The sequence below is a fragment of the Chanos chanos genome, chromosome 3 (assembly GCF_902362185.1).
Source record: "Chanos chanos chromosome 3, fChaCha1.1, whole genome shotgun sequence".
NCBI lineage: Eukaryota > Metazoa > Chordata > Actinopteri > Gonorynchiformes > Chanidae > Chanos > Chanos chanos.
The window spans coordinates 19540384-19563924 of record NC_044497.1 but is presented as its reverse complement, the minus strand read 5'-3'; the positions used below and the strand labels follow the sequence as shown (position 1 = coordinate 19563924).

At 43.2% G+C, this 23541-nt stretch overlaps 1 protein-coding gene across 1 annotated transcript in view; it reads left to right on the top strand.

Annotated features, from left to right (window-relative positions):
* The window catches only part of LOC115806363 (receptor-type tyrosine-protein phosphatase mu-like), a 141980-nt gene that overhangs the window by 47899 nt on the left and 70540 nt on the right, over nt 1-23541 (top strand). The window contains exons 7-10 of the mRNA XM_030767037.1: nt 14390-14698; nt 15780-15889; nt 18565-18766; nt 19197-19299. Of these exons, the coding sequence (XP_030622897.1) occupies nt 14390-14698; nt 15780-15889; nt 18565-18766; nt 19197-19299 (724 nt within the window). The remainder of the gene's footprint in view (nt 1-14389; nt 14699-15779; nt 15890-18564; nt 18767-19196; nt 19300-23541) is intronic.

Here is a 23541-nt window from a genome sequence, read left to right as displayed (position 1 = left end):
GTATGGCCACTATCAACCAGTCCCCACCGCCGGCTCCCAGTCTTATCTGCCGCTCCTCTGTCCCCCACTGCCTGCATTCTGTGTGTGTCCCTCTTTGCTGAAAAGCCACCGTCTACTCAAAGAGCCATAAATTGTGGCAGTGAATTGCGACACATGGACACGCCAGCATGTTTTGTGGAAGTGTTTTTTTTTTTTTTGGAGTGCAGATGTGGAGGGCAAGGCTGTGAGACAGTGAATAAGGTCACAGAAGAGTGTGTGTGTGTGAGTGTGAGAGAGAGAGAGTGAGATAGAGAGAGAGGTAGAGGGAGAGAGAGAGAGAGAGAGTTTTGAGTCTTGTCACACACTTACCTCCTTCACTGGGGAAGGATATCTGTCCTCCCCTGCTGGGCGCCATGGGAGCACGCCGCCCCACTCCTCGTCAGCGTTTGTCACCTACACAACATCATTCACATGCTCAGGCTATCCAGTGCTCCAGACACATGAAGTATGAACAGAGAGAAATGAGAGAAAAAGGGATGAAATGAGAGAGAGAGAGAGAGAGAGAGAGAGAGAGAGAGAGAATAACAAAACTAACCTGGTTCATTTCTCATCACTGCCCGTCACGTTTCATTTTGTGGATATTTGGCATGGTTTAATGCTACATAAAAAAACAAACAAACAAACAAAAATGCCATTTCACTGAACCTCCTGTGGTCCCTGCTGAGGCCAAACAGATTGTCTCCTCTCCATAAATTCATGTTCCCCTTGTTTTTCTCCTCCGCCCAAACAGCTGCGGCAGGGAGAAGCATTGGAGAGGTGCCACAGGAGCCATACGTGTTTGCCCATACGTCCAGTCGCTCCGCAGCACCTCCCTCTCAACACACTGACCCCAGTCGCTACCTGAGGGAGTAGCCCTCACTCTGACAGACAACACCACGGGCAGACACATGAAAAATTGCTTCTCTCCACACAAGCCTTGCACTCCATTGCCCTGTACCAAACAGTCCTTCTTTTTCTCTCTGTTCCATGCAGTATGTGTGTGTGTGCGTGTGTGTGTGTGTGCATGTGTGTGTGTTTGTGTATAAGTAGACTTTGCGCCAGCAGGGTGAGGTTTTAGACTCCATGTTTAAGACAAGAGATGTCCCTTATGAGGTGACTCACTCTCAGACATGAGTGCTTTATGGGAACACTTTCTGGGTGCATTGACTCACTGTTCACTACTAGATATGTATCTACCCACACCCTCTAATTTACTGATGGCACACACACACACACACACACACACACACACACACATACACAAAACAACGGGCATGTACCTGCACATATACACACAGGGCAAAGCAACACACACACACACACACACACACTCACATACGCACCTGCATGCATACACAGGGCAAACCAACACACACATATGTACATGCACACACACACACACACACACACATTAAAAACACACACCTGCAGACATGCGTGCACACACAGGACAAACCAACAAACATGTGCACACTGTACCCAATGCATGTGCACACACGCGCTTTCACACACGCACGTTCACACACACACACACACACACACACACACGCACACACACACACACGCGCGCGCGCACACAAGTTCCCATACATACACACATCCACACACTTGCGCTCACGCACACTATTTCTGCAACATAAGCTCGGACAAAACAGATTGTTGTAGCAGAGCCTGGCCCATTATTGGATTATAAAGCAACGTGACATCTCTATTACTGTATCAGCCATCTCTCAGTGTCGCTGTAAACAGGAGCAGCTCAGAGGAGATAACACAGGCAGCCCGCTCCTCATTGCTCCTCAGAGCATAGTATAGGAGTCAGCCAAAGCTTTATGTTGCATTGCATCCCCTGCAATTTCTCCTCACAGCATATCTCACTTGTCATCTCCGCCGCTCTTCAAATGAAAACATGGACAAAAACAACCAAATGAATGAAGAAATAATGTCAGCTCAGACAAAAAAAAAAAAAAAATCTATTTTCAATTGTATTTTAATTAGTTATTTTTGGGGGGTTATTTATTTGTTACCAAACCTGGTTGTATCTGTAAATCTGAAACTGTCTCCGTCTGTATTTTCAGGCTCTTTTTTTTTTGTTCAGTAAGATATTATGGGTGTTAGGAATCGGGGGGGTGGTGTGATAGCTCTCCAGTTTTCCTGCTGATTTTTTGAAGAGTTCCTCTTTGAGTGTGAACAGATGTTTAAGGTTGGAAAGGGAAAATGTTTGTGTCCATCGCCAGTGTCTTTTCTGTGTCCACAGACAGTTTGTCTGACAGCCCTGTTTTGTGCGGAGAGCATAGGATCAGTTCCAGCCTGTGCAATATTGTGCAAAAAATGAGAATCTTTCTTTTTTACTCACCCCACTGGGCCACTGGCTTTAAATTAGTTTTTTAAGTCATGCATTTCATTAATCGAACACACACACACACACACACACACACACACACACAAAAGATGATTTTTATAGTGCCATTTTGCCATTTTTCTTTTTTTGTTCAATCCTGAAAATACAATCAGAGTTTGGGTTTTGAGGATCCTCAGCTTTCAGCTTGAAATATCATTTCTATGGTAATTCTTTTCTTTCTGTCTAATCTCATTGGCCTATTGAGCGGGCGATGCAATTTCCTGTTCTTTTTTCCTCTCTACGTCTTGTGTTTGGTGCTCGCACATGTTGTACAATAGCTGTTACTCTTCGCTAAATGAAAGCTGACAAACTCATCTCTTCTACTTGTGAGTAGGACGTTGGCCTATTATTTATTTGGACAAAAAGCTTCTGATAGGTATAAATAGAGGGGGTAAAAAGAGGGTTCTTCAAGAAAAAAAAAACAAAAAACGATAGGATTGCTTTTCCGCACATCTGTGTCCTCCGCTTGAAAGCCCCCCCACCAGCCGCTGGCTTCTCCCCCTAACTCCATCCATATTACGTTTGAGGTCGTCACCGTCCTCGATATCGTTTATCTCTGGAGGCTGGGCCAAATCTCCAGAAAACCTCTTTTACCCTCAACGCTAAGTGCATTTATCTGGACGCCCCCGGGTCACTGTGGGCATGAGCCACGGCGACGGACCTGCAGGCCTGGACTCAGATCCCATTTGTCATCTTTATTGAGTCCCTAATATGAATGAAAAAAAAGGGGGTGAAATATAATATGCATGGCCATGGGAAGCCCAGGGTAAAGTCCAGAGTCTCCCATCCTGCTTGGCTCTGAAGCATCTTTATGATTATTATTGTGCCGCCTCCGGTCGTAATCTGAGCTCCATGCTTTTCTTCAGATTCACCTTAGCCCTGGGTAGAGCTAATTCCACTCACACTTTCATATCACACTCCAGACCCTTTCACTACTCACAGATTTAATACTGAGAGTCTTTTTTTTAGGATGTCTGACGATATGAAAGGCATATTTAACAGCCAGACTGAAAAAACTTTGGTGAATATCAGTTCATCCTACCACATCAAGAATATCTCACTGGTAGATTTTCATTCTGGTTTTTGGTTTTGTTTTGTTCTTTTTTTGTCCGTTTACTGTTTTGTAGGTTTTCTGTTTACTGTCTCTCATAAGACATTTGTTTGGGAAACAAGTAACCATGGGAATATAATTAACTTCCATTCTAACTTTCAGGCTGTACATATTTGAAATGGATGGTTATAATTCATTATACATGAGATGGCCCAGTAAATAAAGTAAACCTGCCTTTTATCCACATCCTTTTATCTATGAAGTAGGCCATTACTCCTGAGCTCCCCCACCTCCATGCAAACGCAGCATGGTCACCCCACAGCAAACACAGCTCCTCCACCTCCCTGCAAACACAGCTCCTCCACCTCCCTTCAAGCACAGCTCCTCCACCCTCCTTCAAACACTGCTTCTCCACCTACCTACAAATACAACTTCAACAACTCTCTTCAAACACAACTCCTCCATTTCCCTTCAAACACAGCTCCTCCACCTTCACTACCTTCCCCAGATGTCTGATGAATAGTCTGTTCCTGAATAAGCCTAAGGTAGAATGAACAGTGACAGGCAGGCAGATGTGTCATGTTTGGTATTGTGTATTTGTGGTTGTGTGTAACGGGATAAGGGTGGGAATGTTTATGGAATGCCGGTCTGCAAAGGACGGTCACGTAGGTCATGTGATCTGAGGTGCTATCAAATCACTCCTGCATGCTTCACTGAGCAGGCTAGAATTCAGTGTGTTCCCTGGTGTTTGTAGGTTTATGTTTATGTTTGTGTGCAGCATTTTAGCTTGTACAGCACGTGTAAAAAAATGTGGCAAGTGCAGAACCGTGGCAATGTCTTTTTCTGAGGATGACTTTGTGAGTATTTTTGTCTGTCAGAATAAGACAAGGTTTCCCTCAGGAACCTTCTGATCCTGCCCACGTCTAGGGAGGTGCTTTCCCTCCCCAGGCCCTGTGTTACTGATAAGCTCTTTCCCCTTGGAGAGAGAGAGAGTGAGAGAGAGAGAGAGGGAGAGAGAGAGAGAGAGAGAGAGAGAGAGAGAGAGAGAGAGAGAGAGAGAGAGAGCGAGAGGGAGAGAGAGAGAGCGAGAGGGAGAGAGAGAGAGAAAGAGAAAGAGAGAGAGAGCTCATTTTCCCAGATTCCCCTGCTGCAGGAGGCTCCCGCCCTCTCTGGCTGCCCTCTCTGGCTCCCATTTATCATGGACGAGAGACACTCAGATATCCTGTCCAAGACGTTTCAAAAACAACACACTCACAATAAAGACAATTCAAATCTTTGAGAAAAAAAAACTTGTTACAGTTTGACACACCATTCAGCAAACAGCCTGTGTCTTTGACTGGTCCTTCATGACCTTGGCAACCAATGGGAGAGGGATTTGTTGCAGCTTTCACAGGCTGCTTACACTCCAGGGCATGTTCAGAACCTCGTGTAGGACCAGTGTCCATGTCCTCTTGGCTAACCCTTCTGTGGAAACAGAGCCTCCCCCTGATGAGAACGGGTCTAAAATGTGCCCTCACTGACTACATGGAGCCTGACCAGAAAGACTCCCTGAGAAAACGAGTACATCTGACCTCTACATGTCCCCATCCTTTCTTTCCTCACGTGAGCGCTTACCTCATCGGCGATTTTTCGAAGTCAGGCGGACAAAAGCTGGTCTCTCTCCTGTTTGAGAGAATGGATAGGCTCACAAAAAAAAAAAAATCAAAATCAAAATGTTCAGCAGTGTCCTCATATGCCTGTGAAATTCATTCAGTGTTTTTGAATCATTAATGAGATACAGAGATTTGTTTTATGCAAAACATTTAAAATGTTTTTGCATTGCAGATTTGCTCTAATGCAACTTATTTTGATGTAACAGTTTGAGTAATATAAGTAAGTGGCTTTTGTTGGCTGCAGTGAACCACCTCAGATGATCTGCGCTGTCACAAGATGTGCGAAAATTTTCCCCCTCTAGAGTGGAAGGACCTGCAGATATCATAACACGCTTTGCCACCCAGACATCCAGAGACAACTCTGAACTACTCTGACAACACCTCCGACAACACTCAACATGACTGACAGATCAAGAGGCGTCGGGACAGGAAGGGGGGAGAACACTGAGGCATTGGTGGAGGATGGAGAGAGGCACTAAAAACAGGAGGATCTAAACGTGAACTAGAAACATGTTAAATGGCAGACGCGTCTCAATGATCATCTTTATCGAGGCGGGCCGGGGTTGGGTCGGACGGATGAAGCTGGTTTTACTAAATGCGCGCGTCGTTCGGGAGGGAGTTACCGCGCCATCTTTCCAGGAGAGGCTGTTATGCAGAGGAGCACTGAGGGAGAGTAATTGAGTTTTGATTGTTGGTTGTCAAAAGCAGTCATTATTGAGTCGCTTCCTCCAGATATGAAAAGGGCTTTGATAAGGATGAAAGCCATGTCATTACCCAGATGGTTTTGTTGATATTGCTGAAATCCGCTTGCCCGACTCTCTCTCGTTTTTTCTTTTTTTTTTTTTTGCTCCCTAACGCCGAGGGGATTTTTCAAAAACAATATGAATGCACAGATGACGCGTGACACTGCTCTCATGTTGGCCCACCCCACACCCCCTTACCCCCTTACCCCCTCCCTCTCAGCTGGAAGAGAAGAGCAGGAGGCGAGTGAATTGCTCAGTAATAGACATGAGTGACAGTCAGATCAGACCAGGGGATTTGGAGATGCCAACATGAACATGAAATAGACTCTCAAGCAAAGCGTCGTGTTTTTTTTGGTGGGGGGGGGGCGGATGTCTGCGCGAGGAGCTGCTTGCAAGCTCTGTGTGTGTATATGTATATGTGTGTGTGTGTCAGAAATATCATTTTGACATTTTTTTGTCGCTGCCGCACTCTTTTGAATTTGATGCGAAGACCTGACATTGGACTGCAGAGAGAACTCCATGTCTGCTGCAGACACTCTAGTCTAATCTGGTGTGAAACATATAGCCTATGTTGTCAAGAAAGAACGTAAGAAATATTTTTTCCCTTTGGACACACACACACACACAAAATATATATATATATATCTAACAAAAGAATATCTACTCTCTCTTACAGCACTCATAAGACAGTTTTGTCACTGCTACCAGGATTTCGTCTAGGCCACAAAACAATGTTGGCAGTGTATGAGCAGGGCTTGTGGCTAGTGTTTTGTATTCGGAGAATGACTTGCCAGTCCTCTGTACATTCTCAGCCACTTCTTATTTTGGGATTTGTATTTAGGTGGTGTTTAACAGGATGTATGGTTTTGCTCTCCAGAGCAAGGCTTTGTGGTGGCAAGGGGAGCATTGATCTGGTGGTGGCTTTAGCAGGGGTCTCACTAGGTTCTGAAGTGGGTAATAAGACTGTGATATCCCTCCTTCCCTCCCTCTCTCTCTCTCTCGCTCTCTCTCTCTCTCTCTCTCTCTCTCTCTCACCTTCTCTCTCTCTCTTTCTTTCTGAACAATTCATCAGTTCTCCTCCCTCTTTTCCTTCTTCTTACAGGGAAAGAAAAAAAACTGCTACCTTGGCCACGGCCAATTTGTTCCCCGTCATCCGACACTAATACCTTTATTTTCTTCCCTTTCGCTGTGTGCATCAGAAGAGCTGCTCTGCTAACCCGTGCGTGCATGCGGCACGGCTAAAGAAAGAAAAAAAAGAAAATCGTCCTCATATCACTCTCTTTTGTCCTCTCATACAAATACAGTGTTCTGTCGTTCACAGTGACAATGGCTACGTTGCCCGCGCAACTAGATCTCTGGGTCGTCAACGTTGTTGCTGATGTTGCGGACAAAGGTTGCCGGTGCAACCCATTAGCAGCGGAGACAAAGGCAGTAACGTGCTAATAATAATAGAGAGCGTTATTGAAATGTCAAACCAGGGCTAGCTGTTAATAGTTGACATCTAAATGTCAAATTAGAATTATTTGATTGCATTTGGCAGTGCTGAAGAGCCCCTCGATCCGTCTACTGTTTGGAATACCAATGCTCTTAGTTTCAGGAATTTAGTTTTATTATTTTTTTTTTCTTACTTCAGAAGCCGCCATATGCTCCTAATATCTTGTGCTGGCAGATTCTGTTACAAGTCCAGTGATGTGCAGAAGCAGAGCTGTGGATCAGAGGCATTTGGTGACTATTAGTGTTTTGTCACATTCATCTCGCTCCAGGTCTCTCAGGCAGTTAAGCGTCACTCACGTGTCCACCTTCCCTTTTTTAAACATGAACTAATAAATAATAATGGCCGCCTTTCTCTGAACCCATTGGAAAATTTATGGTGGGTAGCAGTGTGAAAAAGCCCTTAGCCAAGGCTTAAGCAGTAATGAAATTCATTTATCTTTTCTTTAGAGTCAACCTTGACCCGTCCGCCCTCCATTTCCATGACTGAAGTGTGTCAGACACTCAGAGATATTATCCAGAGGAGAGCTTTGATTGGTCCTTTTATGATTGGAGTCATTTAGTTATGTTCATGGATGCTCTTCACAATCTGCCTGAAGATGTATATTGCTGACTTTCAACCAACCGTTCCATGCAAACATCTCAATGGACAAAAAACTCACACAAGTGGTGTGCACAAGCACACTTATCCACATTCACATGAGTCTCTAAAAGACACAAACACTCAAAACCGTGTTTGGAATACAGAGAGACAGTGTACTGTCACTTTTCTGACATTTGTCACTAACCCCCCTCCCCACGGCTCAACATGGTCTTGTTTAAATCTGTTTTCTGGTTGAGCGCGGAATGAGACGGCGAGTGTGTGTAAAATCCATTCGCAAAACACGGCCCGGTGAACGGGTCCGTGAGCCGCAGCGAACTTTGCCGTGCACGGGAACGTTTGCACACACAGAATGTCCGCTCCTGGGCCCTGACATCCCGGATCTCACCCTGAACTCAATCTCTTTTCTCGTCTCCCATTCGACGCAGCATGAAATTTCCCTCGGCACAGCTGGTCTTGTTTTTGTCCTCTTCTTTCTTTTGTCCCCAGGTTTCTGACAAAATGTCAATGGTGCTTCCAAAGCCACGAGCCTAATTTGATTTGTGTGTCCAGTCTCTTGCCAGAGCAGTGTTTGTAGAGGAGCACTGTAGCTGTCTGATTACTCTGATTATCATGGTTAGTTGGATAGTTCTAAATATAATAGTGGTTTTTTTTTTTGTGTGAGGTCAGTGTGGCATTCTATAGCATATGTTATTCTTGATGGAGTTCATGATAAGGGTCATTCACTTTACACCTGAATGATTTAAAACTACCAAGACAGATTCTTTCAAATTCACTCACTCACTCACACACACACACACACACACACACAAACCCACACAAACACACACACACACACACACACACACACACAAACAAATATATTTTAACTAAGGGGACAAACTGGAGGGCACAAATCACAAATGATCACACTGTACGTGTGTGTGTGTGTGTGTGTGTGTGTGTGTGTGTGCTCGTGTGCGCGCGCGTCTCTATGGGTCTGTGTGTCCTTTCCCCTCCACTGTCTTTGATTGTTGGCAGCGAGGAAGTTTGGTGCTTATCTGTCTCGGTGCAGTCTGGACAGGAATGATTTGTTTATGGACCAGTGTGAGGCCAGTAGTCCCTTCTACTTTTCTCTGCTTTATCAGTATCTCACACTCCCAGCGCCGATAGACCCCCTGCCTTACCTTCCACATTACTCTCCTCAACAGATAATCTGTGTAAATAAACAATGATTTGTCTGTTTTCTCCTCCAAACTCCACCCAATCAATAGACTCTTAATACTCTTTTCACTTTCTCTCTGAGAATTATGGCAAATAGAGAGGGAGAGAGGGAAAGAGAGAGAGGTAGCGATAGAAGGGAGAGAGGTGGGAGAAATCAATGTGTTAAAAAATAAAATAAAGTATTGGGGCTTCACAGGTGGTATTTAGGGTGCATGCAAGTTTTGAAGGGCAAAAAGTTCCAAAGGGAATGAGAGAAAGAGAGAGACAGAGAGGGAGAGAGAGAGAGAGGGAATATAGAAGGTCGGCAGGTGGTCACGTCTGTGGCACAGAGCTGTCCTCCACAACACTGAAGCTCTAGGCTCTGAAGTGAAAGTGCCTTCAGCTGAAAAATCAGAGTAGTCAGTTTCCAATCCAAAGGCCTTTATCCTAACCAATGGCCACAGCAGCGCCCAGCTAAACTGGCCAGACAGCTGTGTAACAGCTCCAAACACACCAAAGAGATTTTTGTCTAAGGGAGGCTAAACGACAACATAGCACATCAAGGTTTTTGAGATTGATTTGAACAATTTGTTACTAAATTCAGTTTAATGAAATGAATGAACTTGCTGAGGTCTTTTGATGTTGCTAAAGAACTCAAATGCAGAAATATTAAATGAAGAACCCAAGGTTTCTCAAATATACATAATTTATTCAGCATGTTTTCTAAGGATGATTTGCCGGTCATATATAAATACGGTTTCATAATTTTAATAGCGTTTAATTAAAAGTGCTTTAAATTCTACCAAAAGTGTTACTCAGGTAATTCCGCTCACACTGGAATATACCTCTGGAATAGACTTTTTACAGACTAACTATAAATGGTTCCCTTGTGTCACTGTCAATGTTTATGTCTTTCTGACTGGCCGACAAACTCTCCCTCTTTAAACCTGTGAAAGATTCGCCCCAATCGGCTGTGCTCTGCCCCAGGGAGCAGGGCCTGGAGAGGTCAAAGGTCTCTCTTTAGAATTATTCCCGCCCTCTTGTTCAAAGCTCTGGAAATATCTGACAGAGATGACATTTTGTGAATGCATGGAAACATATGACTAAAGAGGTCCACTAACTGTTTGTTGTCGGGCTAATGAAAATGCACCCATCTGGGCTCTTTGATTTATAAAAAGGCCCAGGTAAGAGGGCTTTTTTCAATCCTCTTGAGAATGTTTAGAAATGTTCCCTTTGTGCTCGAGACTCTTCAGAAGGCCAGGTTTGGGCCACACAGCTTGGAGGTTGAACAGCATTGCACATACTTATATTTTCATCCAGTTTTAATATAGTAAAGCCTTACTTGAATGCGTAAAGGAATGAGACATCATGCCCTGTTTGTAAAAAGTTAAAGTTCCATTTTAAAACTCTCCAACAGTTTTATGGTGTATATTTAAAAATGCATAGGCACGGTGCAACATATCGCATCTAGCAAAGATTCAAATGTGGGCGTGTCCCTATTTTAACCAATTAAAATTTAACTGCTGATTCATGTGTAACAGTGGACATGGGGATTAGGCATGTAATCAATATAAGTCTCTCCTAAATCAGGTCAAAAATGCTGTTGGCAGTGTGAGGCCAAAGACATTTCCAGTGGTGAATATTCACCTGATTGTTATCTAATGTGTTGGGTACTGCTGGCCTGAGGTGACACAGTTAAGAAAACTTGAACAGTCTTCTTACTCACACAGTCTCCACAGTGGTCCTCTGTTTTAAGATATCCAGGAGTGTTCCATGTCTGTGTCCCGTTGAAAATCATGAAAAATTTGTCCCCAGTGGAGGCAGCACTCCCATCTCCCCAAAGCCACCTTTCACGCAAAGACAGACTCACCATCTTTCAAAAGCAGCTTGGAGCCATTGCCCTGCACTTCCACATCTCCACATCTCCTCAAAAACACATACACTTCCACTGAGTCATTCATCTGATGCCTTCTGCTGGTTTATCAACGCCTTCGTAAGTAATTAAGGTGACATTGCTTGAAAGGAATAATACCAGATTCTTTTTCGGAAAGTTTCACATTTTCTTTTCACTGAAGGGAATTGTTCAGAAACATTACGGCTGAAGTGCTTCGATTATTCCCTGGGATCAGTAAGTGCTGTTTCCGCGAACAATCAGCACACAAAAGGAAACTGCGAGGCCTTCGTCCTTTTTCCCAAGGACTCTTTTCGTTCACGGCAGACCCGAGCTCAGTGACATTAAATGCATCTTGTCTCATTGTTTGAGGTTTTGGCCCTGGTTTCCGTGAGGAGTAGATATATAGTTAGAGACAAAAGACGCCTGTGAATCCAGCTGCGTAGCTTGTTTTTCAAGGCCGTGATTATAGACAGTCACAATGATGGGAAAGTCTGCAGTCATGAGCCACTAACTGTGGACACAGAGAGGATGGCAATCTGAGGGCCTGATTCACATCCCTATTTTAAAAAAAAACACACTGCGTTGCATCGCAGATGAGAAGAAGCGGTAGAAGATCATTTGTAGAGAAATGTCTTTTTTTTTTTGGAATATACATAATGATGGCGATGGTGAACATGATGATGATGATGATGATGATGATGATGATGATGATGATGAAGACGATGATATGAAGTATTAGCAGCTCAACACAGAACAACTCACCAGTTGCTCACTCAGATATGGGAGACTCCCAACCCCTTTGTCCATTTATTAGCCCATGTATATACAAAGACAAAGAAGAATCTGTAAATAATAGAGAGACCCAGATCAAGCCAAAGTGGCTTAGCCCACTGAGAAAGGAGAATTTGAGTCATGTCTGGCATACAAACTTAGCAGTGAAAATACGATACACAACACACAAGCAGTGACTGGTTTGAAATGCTTCTCTCTCTCTCTCTCTCTCTCTCTCTCTCTCTCTTTACATCATACTTATCTGAGACCACAAGGCACAGGACATGGTTGCCATTGACCGGAACGTTCTAGACTGCTCCTCTGACAGTAGTGGTTGGCTTTTTGGAGAGGCTTTAATTAAGGAACAGCACATACATTGTTAGAATTGTCCTGTCACGATCTTTCTAGCTGAACCTCCTCTCTGGTCTTTCACCGGCCGCTTGAGCAGTCTTCCCTGATCTTACTGCCCTGTGTGTGTGTGTGTGTGTGTGTGTTAAAGTGGAAGGGGCCCATCAGTCCAAGGATGCTCTTGGTTCTGCTTAAATGTCTCTGTGCTGTGCGGCAGGGGAAGGAGAGTTTGAGTCTGTTGTGAGGAGAAAATTACTCCCCTCTTCTTCTTCTTCTTGAATTCTTCTTTTTTATCTTAATTGTTTATCGTGCCATGAAGAATCAATTCATATTTATTTACTGTTAAATATCAGCAACAGTAACTTTCATAATTTGTTCCATTTTGAAAAAATTGTTTTGTGGGTTGTGTTAACATCTCTAAATGAGGAAGTGACTGGTGCTAGTTGACACAGATGAATGACCTTCATCACTATAGGACACGTCATGGAAACATCCACAGCTCTTAGTCTCTTTGTCTCTTCTATGCAAATATTTGTGTTTGTGTATATATATATATATATATATATTTAATATATATATTCTCTTGGGTAATGACAGAAACACATTTTATCCATTCCCCAAAGAATGCTTTGGTTCATTTATTAATTTATGACACAATGAGCCACATATCACCAGAATGGAAATATAGAGTGGAATATGGAGATATATTTTCTAAACCACAAGATGGCTGGTCAAAGTTGATGACAAGTAAAACTTTTTGGCTTGATTTTGAGGCCGTCAGATACACAGTTGCATATGTAGTCGTATACGCTGATCTAGTCTTTTTTTGTTTGTTTTTAAGCCAAGACTACAATGTACTTTTAACCTTAGTCATTTTTTTACCAGTAGTTTCCTATAGAGCTAAATGAGGCTGACGTGTTTTATTGTGTGAAATAAACTGAGATGCATCTCAGACGTCATAAGGACCTTGGTTTGTGTAGAACATTTGAGGGTTTTTTTTTCTTTTTCATTTTTTTTCTTTTTCTTTTTCTTTTCTTTCTTTTTTTTTGATTGATGCTGTACGTCTCGGCTTTGTCTGTAAGTCAGTCATCAGAGACTTATTTCCTATGCCCAGGAATGCATTCCCCAAGAGTTTTATTACCAGACAGTTGATTAAAGGGTGTTTCTAAACCCCTTGTTTTAATCTTTGGTCTCTCGTGCACTGAATGCAGATAAAGACGTGTTTTATCTGTGGTACTTAGATGTGCTTACAAACCCTGAGAGAAATGAACTCTAAAAGATAAGGCTTCGTTTTGTCATCCTATCCCCTTTTTGTTGAAAGACTTTGAGTATTTCACATCTTGTCTGAGGAGCATAAACACAATCGTGACTCGCATTTCCATTATTTTTGTGTTTGCCATCCTTATTCTCTTGTGATTTTTAAAACCATACTCCGACAACTTTTGAAATAGTGTGTGTTTATCATTTAGGAGACTGAACTGTCTCGCTGTGTCTGTTTCCTGACTTGGACTAGCTGTACAATGGCTGTGAAAATGGAGAATGTTCAGGGGTGACTGCTAACATGCCCATGACCTCTGGCATGGTGTCTTCTCTGATCCTAAAAACAAGGGGAAGCCAGCTGCCAACTTGAGAACGAGGGCTTTCCAGAGAACTCTTACATTCCAACAAAAACTCCAGAGAAATGGAACCACATATTGATTCTGCGTTGGGAACTGATCCTATTACCGGAGCTCCTTGCCCTGATTCAGGGTCCTGTGGGAGAGACAGGGGAGAGGAGAATGACGGAGGCAGCCTGGCTGTGTGATTCGATCTGATGGAGAGGAAGCCTGGGGCGTCTGTGTCAGTCTACAGGGGTTCCCCACAGTGTTGGGCCCTCAATGTAGGGTCCCATCAACATTCCCAGCAGGAATTTGTGGAAAGGGGGAAGGAATTCTCTGGGTAGTAACACAGCGTGGGCTGGAGAATGAGGGGCAGAAATGGCTTTGTGTAGTGTTATTCTGTGTGAACACTGATGTTGATTTGCCATTTTTCAAACAGTTTTTGTTTTTTTGTTGTTCTAGTATACTTCAGCCCATGCATTTAGATTTTGGAGTGGGATCCTCTCTCTCTCTGTATCGTACAATGAGTAGAGCAGTTCTGTGTTAAACTGTACAGGATGTGTGGCTGTTGTTTGACTGTTCTTTGGCATGCTCCGTGCTGCTGTAGTAATGAACTGACTCTCTGTGTCTCTCTGTCCTCAGACCCCATGCATGGTCCCAGACGCCTGGAGGTGGTAGACATTGAGTCTAAGCAGATCACTGTGCGCTGGGAGCCGTTTGGTTACAACGTGACTCGTTGCCATAGCTACAACCTGACGGTGCAGTACAGGTACAAAGTAGGTGGGAAGGAGGAGATGCGGGAAGAGGTGTGTTATGACACTCGCAGTCCAACGCCTCAGCACACCATCCGAAACCTGTCGCCCTACACCAATGTCAGCATCAAACTGGTACTGCGTAACCGTGAAGGAGTGAAAGAGAGCGAAGAACTGGATGTTCTGACCGATGAGGACGGTGAGTTCTTACTTAGGACACATCCAAAGTTCTCTCAGATATGTCAACACCACGCCTTATTTCATTCAGCCAGGGTCAATAGAATCCCCTGAGGAAAGAAACATGGTCTGCTGTTGATTAGTGTGATTCATTATAACTGATCAGATTTGGTGGGAAGAAGGCCGCTTTGGAGGTGTCATCAAATTTTAGGCCAATAATCTTTGCCAGTTAGTACAAATATACTACCTCTTAGTACTACACTCTCGAGATCTGTAGTATTTCAGTTAGTATTTCACATACAAATACTTTGATTGTGTTTTTTAGAATTTTGGAAATAGTACTGACTGACAAACATTTACATTCACATTTCTGGAAGTAAGTTAAAAAAGTAAAATACATATTTCAGAGTTTGCAAGATGACTTCTAAGTATTAACTAGTTTGAACTTTCGAAAGTGATTCACCCTCAGAAGATCCTATAACCCAGTCTTTTAAAAGCCGAAATGAAAGTTTAATTTCCTTCTCCACCTTCACTGCTTGCGCAAAGCAGGCCTTGACACCAATGTTAGTTTATTTCAGGATACAGAATAGAAAGAACCAACTCCCACTTCCTGTGTTCCTGTCCCGAAATAAAAATAAATAAATGCAGTAGTCTAGCTTGGCCTTTTAGTGAATTCTATTAGAACTGCATCAACAGAGAGTGTTCAAACACGTCAAGGTCGAAGTAAACATGTGTTGCCTAGCACCAATGAGGATTCATGGAAGAATGAATAGGCCTTCAAGCTCCCATAGTTTTTTGGCTATTCCCTTTGACTGAATTTTGCAGAATATGATCAGACTTGCTATGATCTCACTTACTCCGATGGATGCACGTGATTCGAGTGTGAGGTTGTTGTCCTGCATATGAGTGTGAATGAGAATATTGATCTGGAACAGGAACAAGAGCAACGTTGGCGCTTAGATGTTGTCAACGATCAATAGCCACAGGATCAACGGACTCCATCCACTTTCTCTCTCTCTCTCTGTCTCTCTCTCTGTCTCGCTCTCTGATTTTCCTGGTTGTCTCTCGTTTTTAACATTTGTTTTTTTTTTTTTTGTTTTAAGTACCTGGAGCGGTACCGCTGGAGTCTGTTCAGGGGAGCACTTATGAGGAGAAGATTGCGCTGAAATGGCGGGAGCCCGTTCAGACCTACGGAATCATCCGGCAGTATGAGGTAAGTCTCAGAGCTGAAAGTCTCCGTCAGCCAGAGCACGCCTGCTCCACACATAAGTCTTCCGCCTGGCAAGCACAGCACCAACGCCCCCATCTTTCATTCACTCCCTGGTTCTTAATTGACTAATAAATCTCACCTAATAACCTTAAGCCTTGAATGCACAGAAGCTTGTTAACACAATCTATTACCAGCTGAGCTTTGCAGATAGAGCCAGTCTCAACCCAGAACAGGGTGAGATAATCACCATAAACTAAAAAACTGTGTCACTGCGGACCACGACAATTACAGCAACTGTCACCCACTGATGTTCTTTTTTTTTTTTTTTTTCCCCGCTCCCACTCTTGCAGTGTTCCCTGGCAATCCCAGTCTGGTCGTCCACTCTGACTTTGTGAAATGTCAGCATGGGCCAGAGCAGTAAATCACAGTGAACTGCTGGGGAGAAGTAGACATTATAGAAATGAGAGGGAGCCCAGGAGAAAAGGAGTTTGAACGTGTTCTTAAAACGGAGTATTTAACAGAGTCTGAGCCCTGAGTACTTTCCATGAGGAGAAGACAAACATACAGTGCATACCACAGCATCAGAGTCACAAGCACCTCGTCAGTGCAGGAATGTGGGCAAACCCAGGACTAGAAAGAGCATGTTACATTTACAAAAACAGGGTTCTAAAGTAGGTTTGAGACATTTCTATACCATTGACAACATCCCTTGTACTACCTAAAATGTAATCTTATCATTTTATAGTAATAGTTGCATTTGTGTCAGATACCGTGTGCAGCTCTTGTAAGCGACAGAGCATCAGAGGAAAAAACGTGATGGACTCAGGGCTTCAGAGCTTAATGCGACTTTCAAAACTTTTTTTTTTCCTTTTTTTTTTTTTGGTGCATTCAAAAGAGCCATTGTAGCAGAACTTCATTTGGGGGATATTTCGCCAATTAAGCTGTCACACGCTCACATTATGAAATTACATTCTGTCATCTCATTCCTCTGTGTATGACATGAGTGTCAGGAGAATGATCTGTGGTGTTTTTGAGTGGATAGAAGGGCGAATCAAAGGCTTTCAGCCTCATTAGACGCTGACTGATTTCCACCATTGTTATTTTGCAGTGACATTCGGAGAGAGCTGTCTGCTCTTTGCACTTCAAGGCACCTCTCTGTACGATCAACATCTTTTCCTCATTGGCCGTGTAGTTATTTAAAGCAGAGTAGATGAAGCAGGTGCATGCTTTTGGAATGATAATGGTTGTGGTGGGGCATTGTTTAATAGGCTTTTCATTAGCCTATGTTAAATCAAGCTCCTATAAAAAAAAAATTGTATTATTAGTGGCCATTCAAACACCTTAACAAAGAATCACAATGAAAATACTCTTTTTCTGAGTTGCTTGCTATGTAGAAGTTTGAATGAAATCGTATTCTAGGGCTATCAGTGTCCCGATGTGTGATACAATGGATTAGTCCAAGACTGCATGTTCCATTTCATTTCTTCCTCTAATCCAGCGGATGAGTGCTTTGTTGAAATGAAAATCTACATGTATGCCGGCCCTCCTGTGGCAAGGTGATTGCTTACCTTTAGTCCACAGAGTAACAAAAAAAAGAAAAGAAAAGAAAAGAAAAGAAAAGAAAAGTCTCCGGTAGAATTCATGTAGATCCATCTCTATTTCCGACCAAATAAATGAAAATGATTGTCATGTAGTGTTGGATGTATTTTGAGTCATTTCTTTCTCGTAAGCACACTTTCGGTGACAAACTTTGTGTCATTACGTGTGCGCCGGCTCATTTGTCTGCCTTGTCGGATCCATGGCGGAAAGCGCTCCCTCCTTCTATGAATTATAACAGCACACCCTATCTCAAATCCTCCACACCACGAGCGGCAATGGAGACTAATGGATGGAAGGAAAAGGGGGTAGAGGAGTGTGGGGAGCAAAGGAGAGGGGAGGAGTAGGAGTATTTCACACCTGATGACTCCAGACCGCGCCTCCCCTCTGACTTTCCTTTATGCTCTTTAATTGGAATCAGAATAGAATTGTAAATGGAAAGAGCATCCCATTAGTGGCAAAAAAATGATTTATTCAAATGAAGCTTTTTCAGCACGCCGATAAAGTTACATTAAGGCAGGAGAGGTGACGGGGTGTGGGGAGGTAATGGGGGGGGGAGTGGGCACGCAACTCTCCACACCAGCACATTCCCTTTCTCTTTCTTTCCTCTAATCTCACACTCAAGTGGAGAAGAGGAAAGAAAAGAAAAATGATGGAACAGAAACAACCAAGCTCAGAGGTGTCTCTCAATAATGGAGGTGGCAGAGAGAGAGAGAGAGAGAGAGAGAGAGAGAGAGAGTTGGTGTGAGTGCCCTGCTGGAATGGCCACATGAGAGGGTTATTTCCATGTGAACTCCAGATTAGCAAGGACCCCATTTTATCTATGTTCCCCATTTCTCTTTCTCTCTCTCTCTCTCTCTCTCTCTCTCTCTCTCTCTTTATATATATACACATACATTCACATAGGTGTATATTTGTGTGTATATGTGATTTATAGATATAGATACATATACACTAACATACATATAGATAGATGTACACAGATTCATATTTCATCTGTGGTGTTTGGTCCAGAATATCATGGTCCAGATTCAAATATATAAAAATATGCTGAAAATCTCTTGGAATATTTCTCCTTTCAGATCTTCTACAAGGCAGTCAGCTCCTTTGACCCTGAGTTTGATCTGACCAATCAGAGCGGGAAAGTTCTGAAGCCCAGTAATGAGACGTCACACATGTTTGTCGGGCTGTACCCGGGCTCTACCTACTCCTTCACCATCAGAGCCAGCACCATTAAGGGCTATGGGCCACCGGTCATCACCCAGTTTACCACCAAAATATCCGGTGAGGCCTCATTGGTTACGGCTGATGAAACAAAAAAGCATGTTATGTTGTGCAGAGGTTGGAATTTCAATAGCAAACGTGATAATCTGTAATAGTCTCTGTAGAATTAAAATGGATTTTGCTTTTAGTGCTTTTACCCCATATTTAACATGTACTCACCATAAACATTTGTTTGAGTGCAGCATTTATACGACAGGGACAGGATTTAATTGTGGATTTGTGTGTGTGTGTGTGTATGTGTGTGCATGATTGTTTTAGAGTGTGTGTGTATGTGCATGTATGTATGTGCGTGTGTGTGTGTGTGTGTGTGTGTGTGTGTGTGCGCGTGTGAGTGTGCTTGCGTGTGTGGCTGTGTGTGTATGTGTGTGTGTGTGTGCATGCATGTTTGAAGTGATGTAATGTTTTTTATCTCTCTCCTTCTCTTTGTTAGCTCCCCACATGCCTGGCTATGATCAGGAGACTCCTCTCAATCAAACAGACAGCACAGTGACAGTACTGCTCAAACCTGCTCAGAGCAGAGGGGCTCCAGTCAGGTAGGTCACTACAGCACACACACACACACGCACACACCACATAAACCACATATACCACATATACCACACACACACACACACACACACACACACACACACACACACACACGCACATACATACATGCACATACACACACACACTCTAAAACAATCATGCACACATAATCCCAACCCTAACCCTAACCTAAACCTAATTCTAATCTGAACCCTAAAACCAAGTCTTAACTCTCAAACAGCCCTTTGAAGAAGTCTTCACTCCCAAAGTCTAAAACTCAAACTGGTCCTCACAAGGATAGCTGTACAAGTACACACACACACACACACACACACACACACACACACACACACACACACACACAGAAACACACAGAAACATGCATGAACAGATACTTACAAAAGCACATATACACACACATACACTCAGTCTTTGGCTCACTACCTTGGCTGATTGCCTTTACATACCTGCGTGCTGCAGTATCTGATCCTCCGTTCAGATCGATTAGAAATGCTTTCAAACGGACAGAAGCAGATCTGCCCTCAGTTTGATGAACTTTCATTGTCGTTATCGCCGAGTTTTATTGTTTGTACGTTTGATCCATATGAGAGGCACTTTGCTTTTTTGAAGATAAGAACAAAGCCTGCCTCACGCCATGCAACACGCTGCTGCTAATCTCCTGTCCCACTCCGTGTCTTTCATGTGGCCTGTCCAGGTATTCTGAGCCCACAAACCGTGGTCAAGGGTGGTCTGATTTATGATTTTCTTTTGGATTTGCATACAGCTCTGATCTCAGTAAACAAATACAGGTTTCCCAGCAGGATGGTCGACCTCCATGTGTTTAAAAAAATAAAATAAGACCAACTGGATTAGGCTTTTTTTGTCTCAAAACTTTTGGTCAAAAGACAAATCAACAACACTCTATAAGGTCCCCACTGGTCTGGATGACCCCTGCCTGACTGAGCAAATTATCTCTACGTTATCTTGTTATGAGGATTATGCCATTACAGACAGGTAATGAACCTGACGCCAGTCTAACTCCATTATCAGCACTACAGGAACAATACCAACTGCTCACACAGTTCCCACTTTAATGACTGTCGTCAAGATGAATTCTCATAAATATCAATGAACGTTTGAAAACGGTCATTACTTTTTTATTAACTGAATGGTTTATGATTTTTCTGTATTACGCTTCTATCACAGGCAGCAGACTAAGCCATACATTACACTCTTTTGTACAGATCTACTGTTTGTGATGTATGATTATAATTTTAGACATTTCCCAGAGTAGGCGCTGATTTGACTTTTTCCTGGTGGGTGCTTGGAACGTAATGCTATAAGCTTTAAACTGTGCAAAGACCGACATACCACCATATATGCCTATGTCAGTCAGATGTCACTCTTCTAACCAACAACCACATCAATACAAATAAAAAAATGATTAACAAACAATTCCCTCTTCCACCAAGCAAGTAAAATGAATGCCAAATAGAGAAACTGGCACAAGAAATCAACACATAGACCACACAAGACGCAAATTGGTACGCTGATTGCCACTTCAACAAGTAGAGTAATGCAACCAACCTTAATATCATTGAAAAACTCAGTGGCGGATTTAGGTATGGATGACATGGGCAGTCGCCCAGGGTGGCATCTTGCAAGGGATAGCATGGGGTGTCCACACCAAAAATCCGGAATAGTGATGCCAGTGATATTTGCACGATCGGTTTTTTATCGCTCATTTGCACATCACATCAATGATATCATGTCACTTTGTGGGTCAATTAACCTTGTCAGAGTGGGCACCGAGGCAGGGGGAGCAGGAGAATCCGTCAAATAGCGCACCTCTAACTTTGTACAGTACTAATGCAAAGCTACCAAATAAACCACAATTCATTCATAAGACAGTGAATATATAGTTTCACCGACATATTGTTGCATTTTTTCTGGTTTGTGGGAAATTGTCTAAATAAAAATTACAGTTAGCGCAGAATGGTGGGCTCGCCCAGGGCGCCATCCAAGCTAGACCCGCTACTGCAAACACTCTTATACAGTTACAGGTTTACTCACCAGTCCAGCTGTTAGTCCCTCAGAAGGAAGGCGTTTCTTTTGGAGGATGTGCGCTTGATGAATATCATCCAGATCTAAACTTCTGGAGAGGTTCGATTTGCTCCCATTGCTGCTGCTGCCAGCATCACTTATCTGACTAGGCCTAGCTTACTGGTGTGAATGAGTGTCCTCAGAGTGCTACCACTGTCCTTTCTAAGTTTAATTAAAAACTTATCCATTTCCCAGAATGTTTAATATGAACGACGATGACGTGTCTAAAATTAGTTACCTTTACAATAGCCTCGATTTCAAATCTCAAAGTAAAAGCCAACGCAGCACTTTTGATTGCTCACTTCTGGACCTTGTGGCCTAGAGCCAATAAGTTCACAGCCTCACCTGTCAATTAAAGATGATGTTTTTAGAAAACACTGAGTGGTGGGACAACAGTAACGTTTCCAGAGTAGTCACAAAGTTAAAAATTCAAGGAACATAGCATTTCCCAGTGGGTGCTCACCTTTTCCCATGAGTGTGCAAGCTTCTGTGCATCGGCGCCTGTGTTTCCCAGTGTGTTTCATCGGCGCCTGTGTTTCCCAGTGTGTTTCATCGGCGCCTGTGTTTCCCAGTGTGTTTCATCGGCGCCTGTGTTTCCCAGTGTCGGCGCTTATGTTTCCCAGTGTGTTTCATCCTACAGTGTTTGGTTGTGAAAATGTAGAGTATGTGTGTGCGTGTGCGTGTGCGTGCGCGTGTGCGTGTGTGTGTGCACACAGATTACAGCAGGTAGATGCAAAGCTGTTCATCACCCAGAGAACTGCTGGCATATTGTCACTGTTCTATGATATGTGCTTCTCTCTCTCCCTCCCTCTCTCTCTCTCTCTCTCTCTCTCTCTCTATCTCTCTCTCCGTCTGTCTCTTTCTCTCTCTCTCTCTCCCCCGTACTGTTGTCTGTCTCTCTGTCTTTTGTTCCTTGCTCATGAAGTGGTCGCTTGCACTGTATTAAAGAGACTGTTAAATGATCTCAGCCCTGCCAATCCTTTAATCATTCCCACAGCCACACATACACTTACTGGAGACTGACTAATATCTGCCAGTGATTAAATGAATTAATGTGATTTAAATCTTCCGTGCCAATGACTGGGCCCGCTCTGCCTGGCTAGCACAGTCTACGGGCTTCTGCTGCACAGATAACACTCAGCTTGAACTGCAGTTATTTTGCTAAATATTGATGTGATTTTTGCACCAAATCAAAAGATGACAAAAGCCTCCTTTTTACTCCATCAGTTTCATTCACGGAATGTCACGCTGTGGCTTTTTCTTCTTCTCAGTCAGAGACAGAGCCATATAAATAAACCACATAAGTGTTTTTCGCACATCCGCCTCGGCATGAAGAATTAAAGGCCATACACAGAGTCTTAGTCTTGTCTGAGTCCGTTTTAATGGAGGTTGAAAAGCTAGGTGACAAAACACACTTGAGGTTCCTGGGCCTTGCTGAAATGTCAGAGCACACAAGCACACTTTTCAAGTACTTCTCTTTCTCTGACTCGGAGTGGATGAGAATATTTGATTTCTTCCATAGTCCATGATTGGGTGACTGGATTTCACTGCTTCTCTCAAAACCTGACAGGTGTCACAGCACCCTCCCCCCCACCCCCCAACCATGAAATGTTTGAGTATCGCCGGCCTGTGGGGGTGTTACAGGCTGCTCAACCCCCACCCCACCCGCCTCACCATTAACATGTGTTTTCGGTTTAGGGGGTTTCCCCTTGGATATATCAGAAAAGCAGATTGTTGTCTGGACTCATTTTAATCCAAAGAAGGACCAATTTTAGAAATCTCAGTGTGGTCTGACGCCCTGTCATCAGCTCTGTTGTCATCTTGATTACCATTTGCAGGTTTTAATGAATCATGGGTCTCATTAATTACCACATTAATGTTATCTTGACATGCGGGGTAATCCCTAGCTATTTTATTGCATGTAAAGTTGAGGATTTAGTGCACAGCTTATTATCTTTGGCATAAAGTATCTCTATGAACCAAGATGTCAAATAATGACATTTAGAAAACCGTGGGTGTTCAGTGTGTATGTCAATCAATATGATGTTGTGTGTGAAGAGTTATCAAGGCATTATCACTTCCTGTAACCAACACCCTTACCTTATCCATTATTAACTTTCTTCATATTACTTTGAGATTTGAAT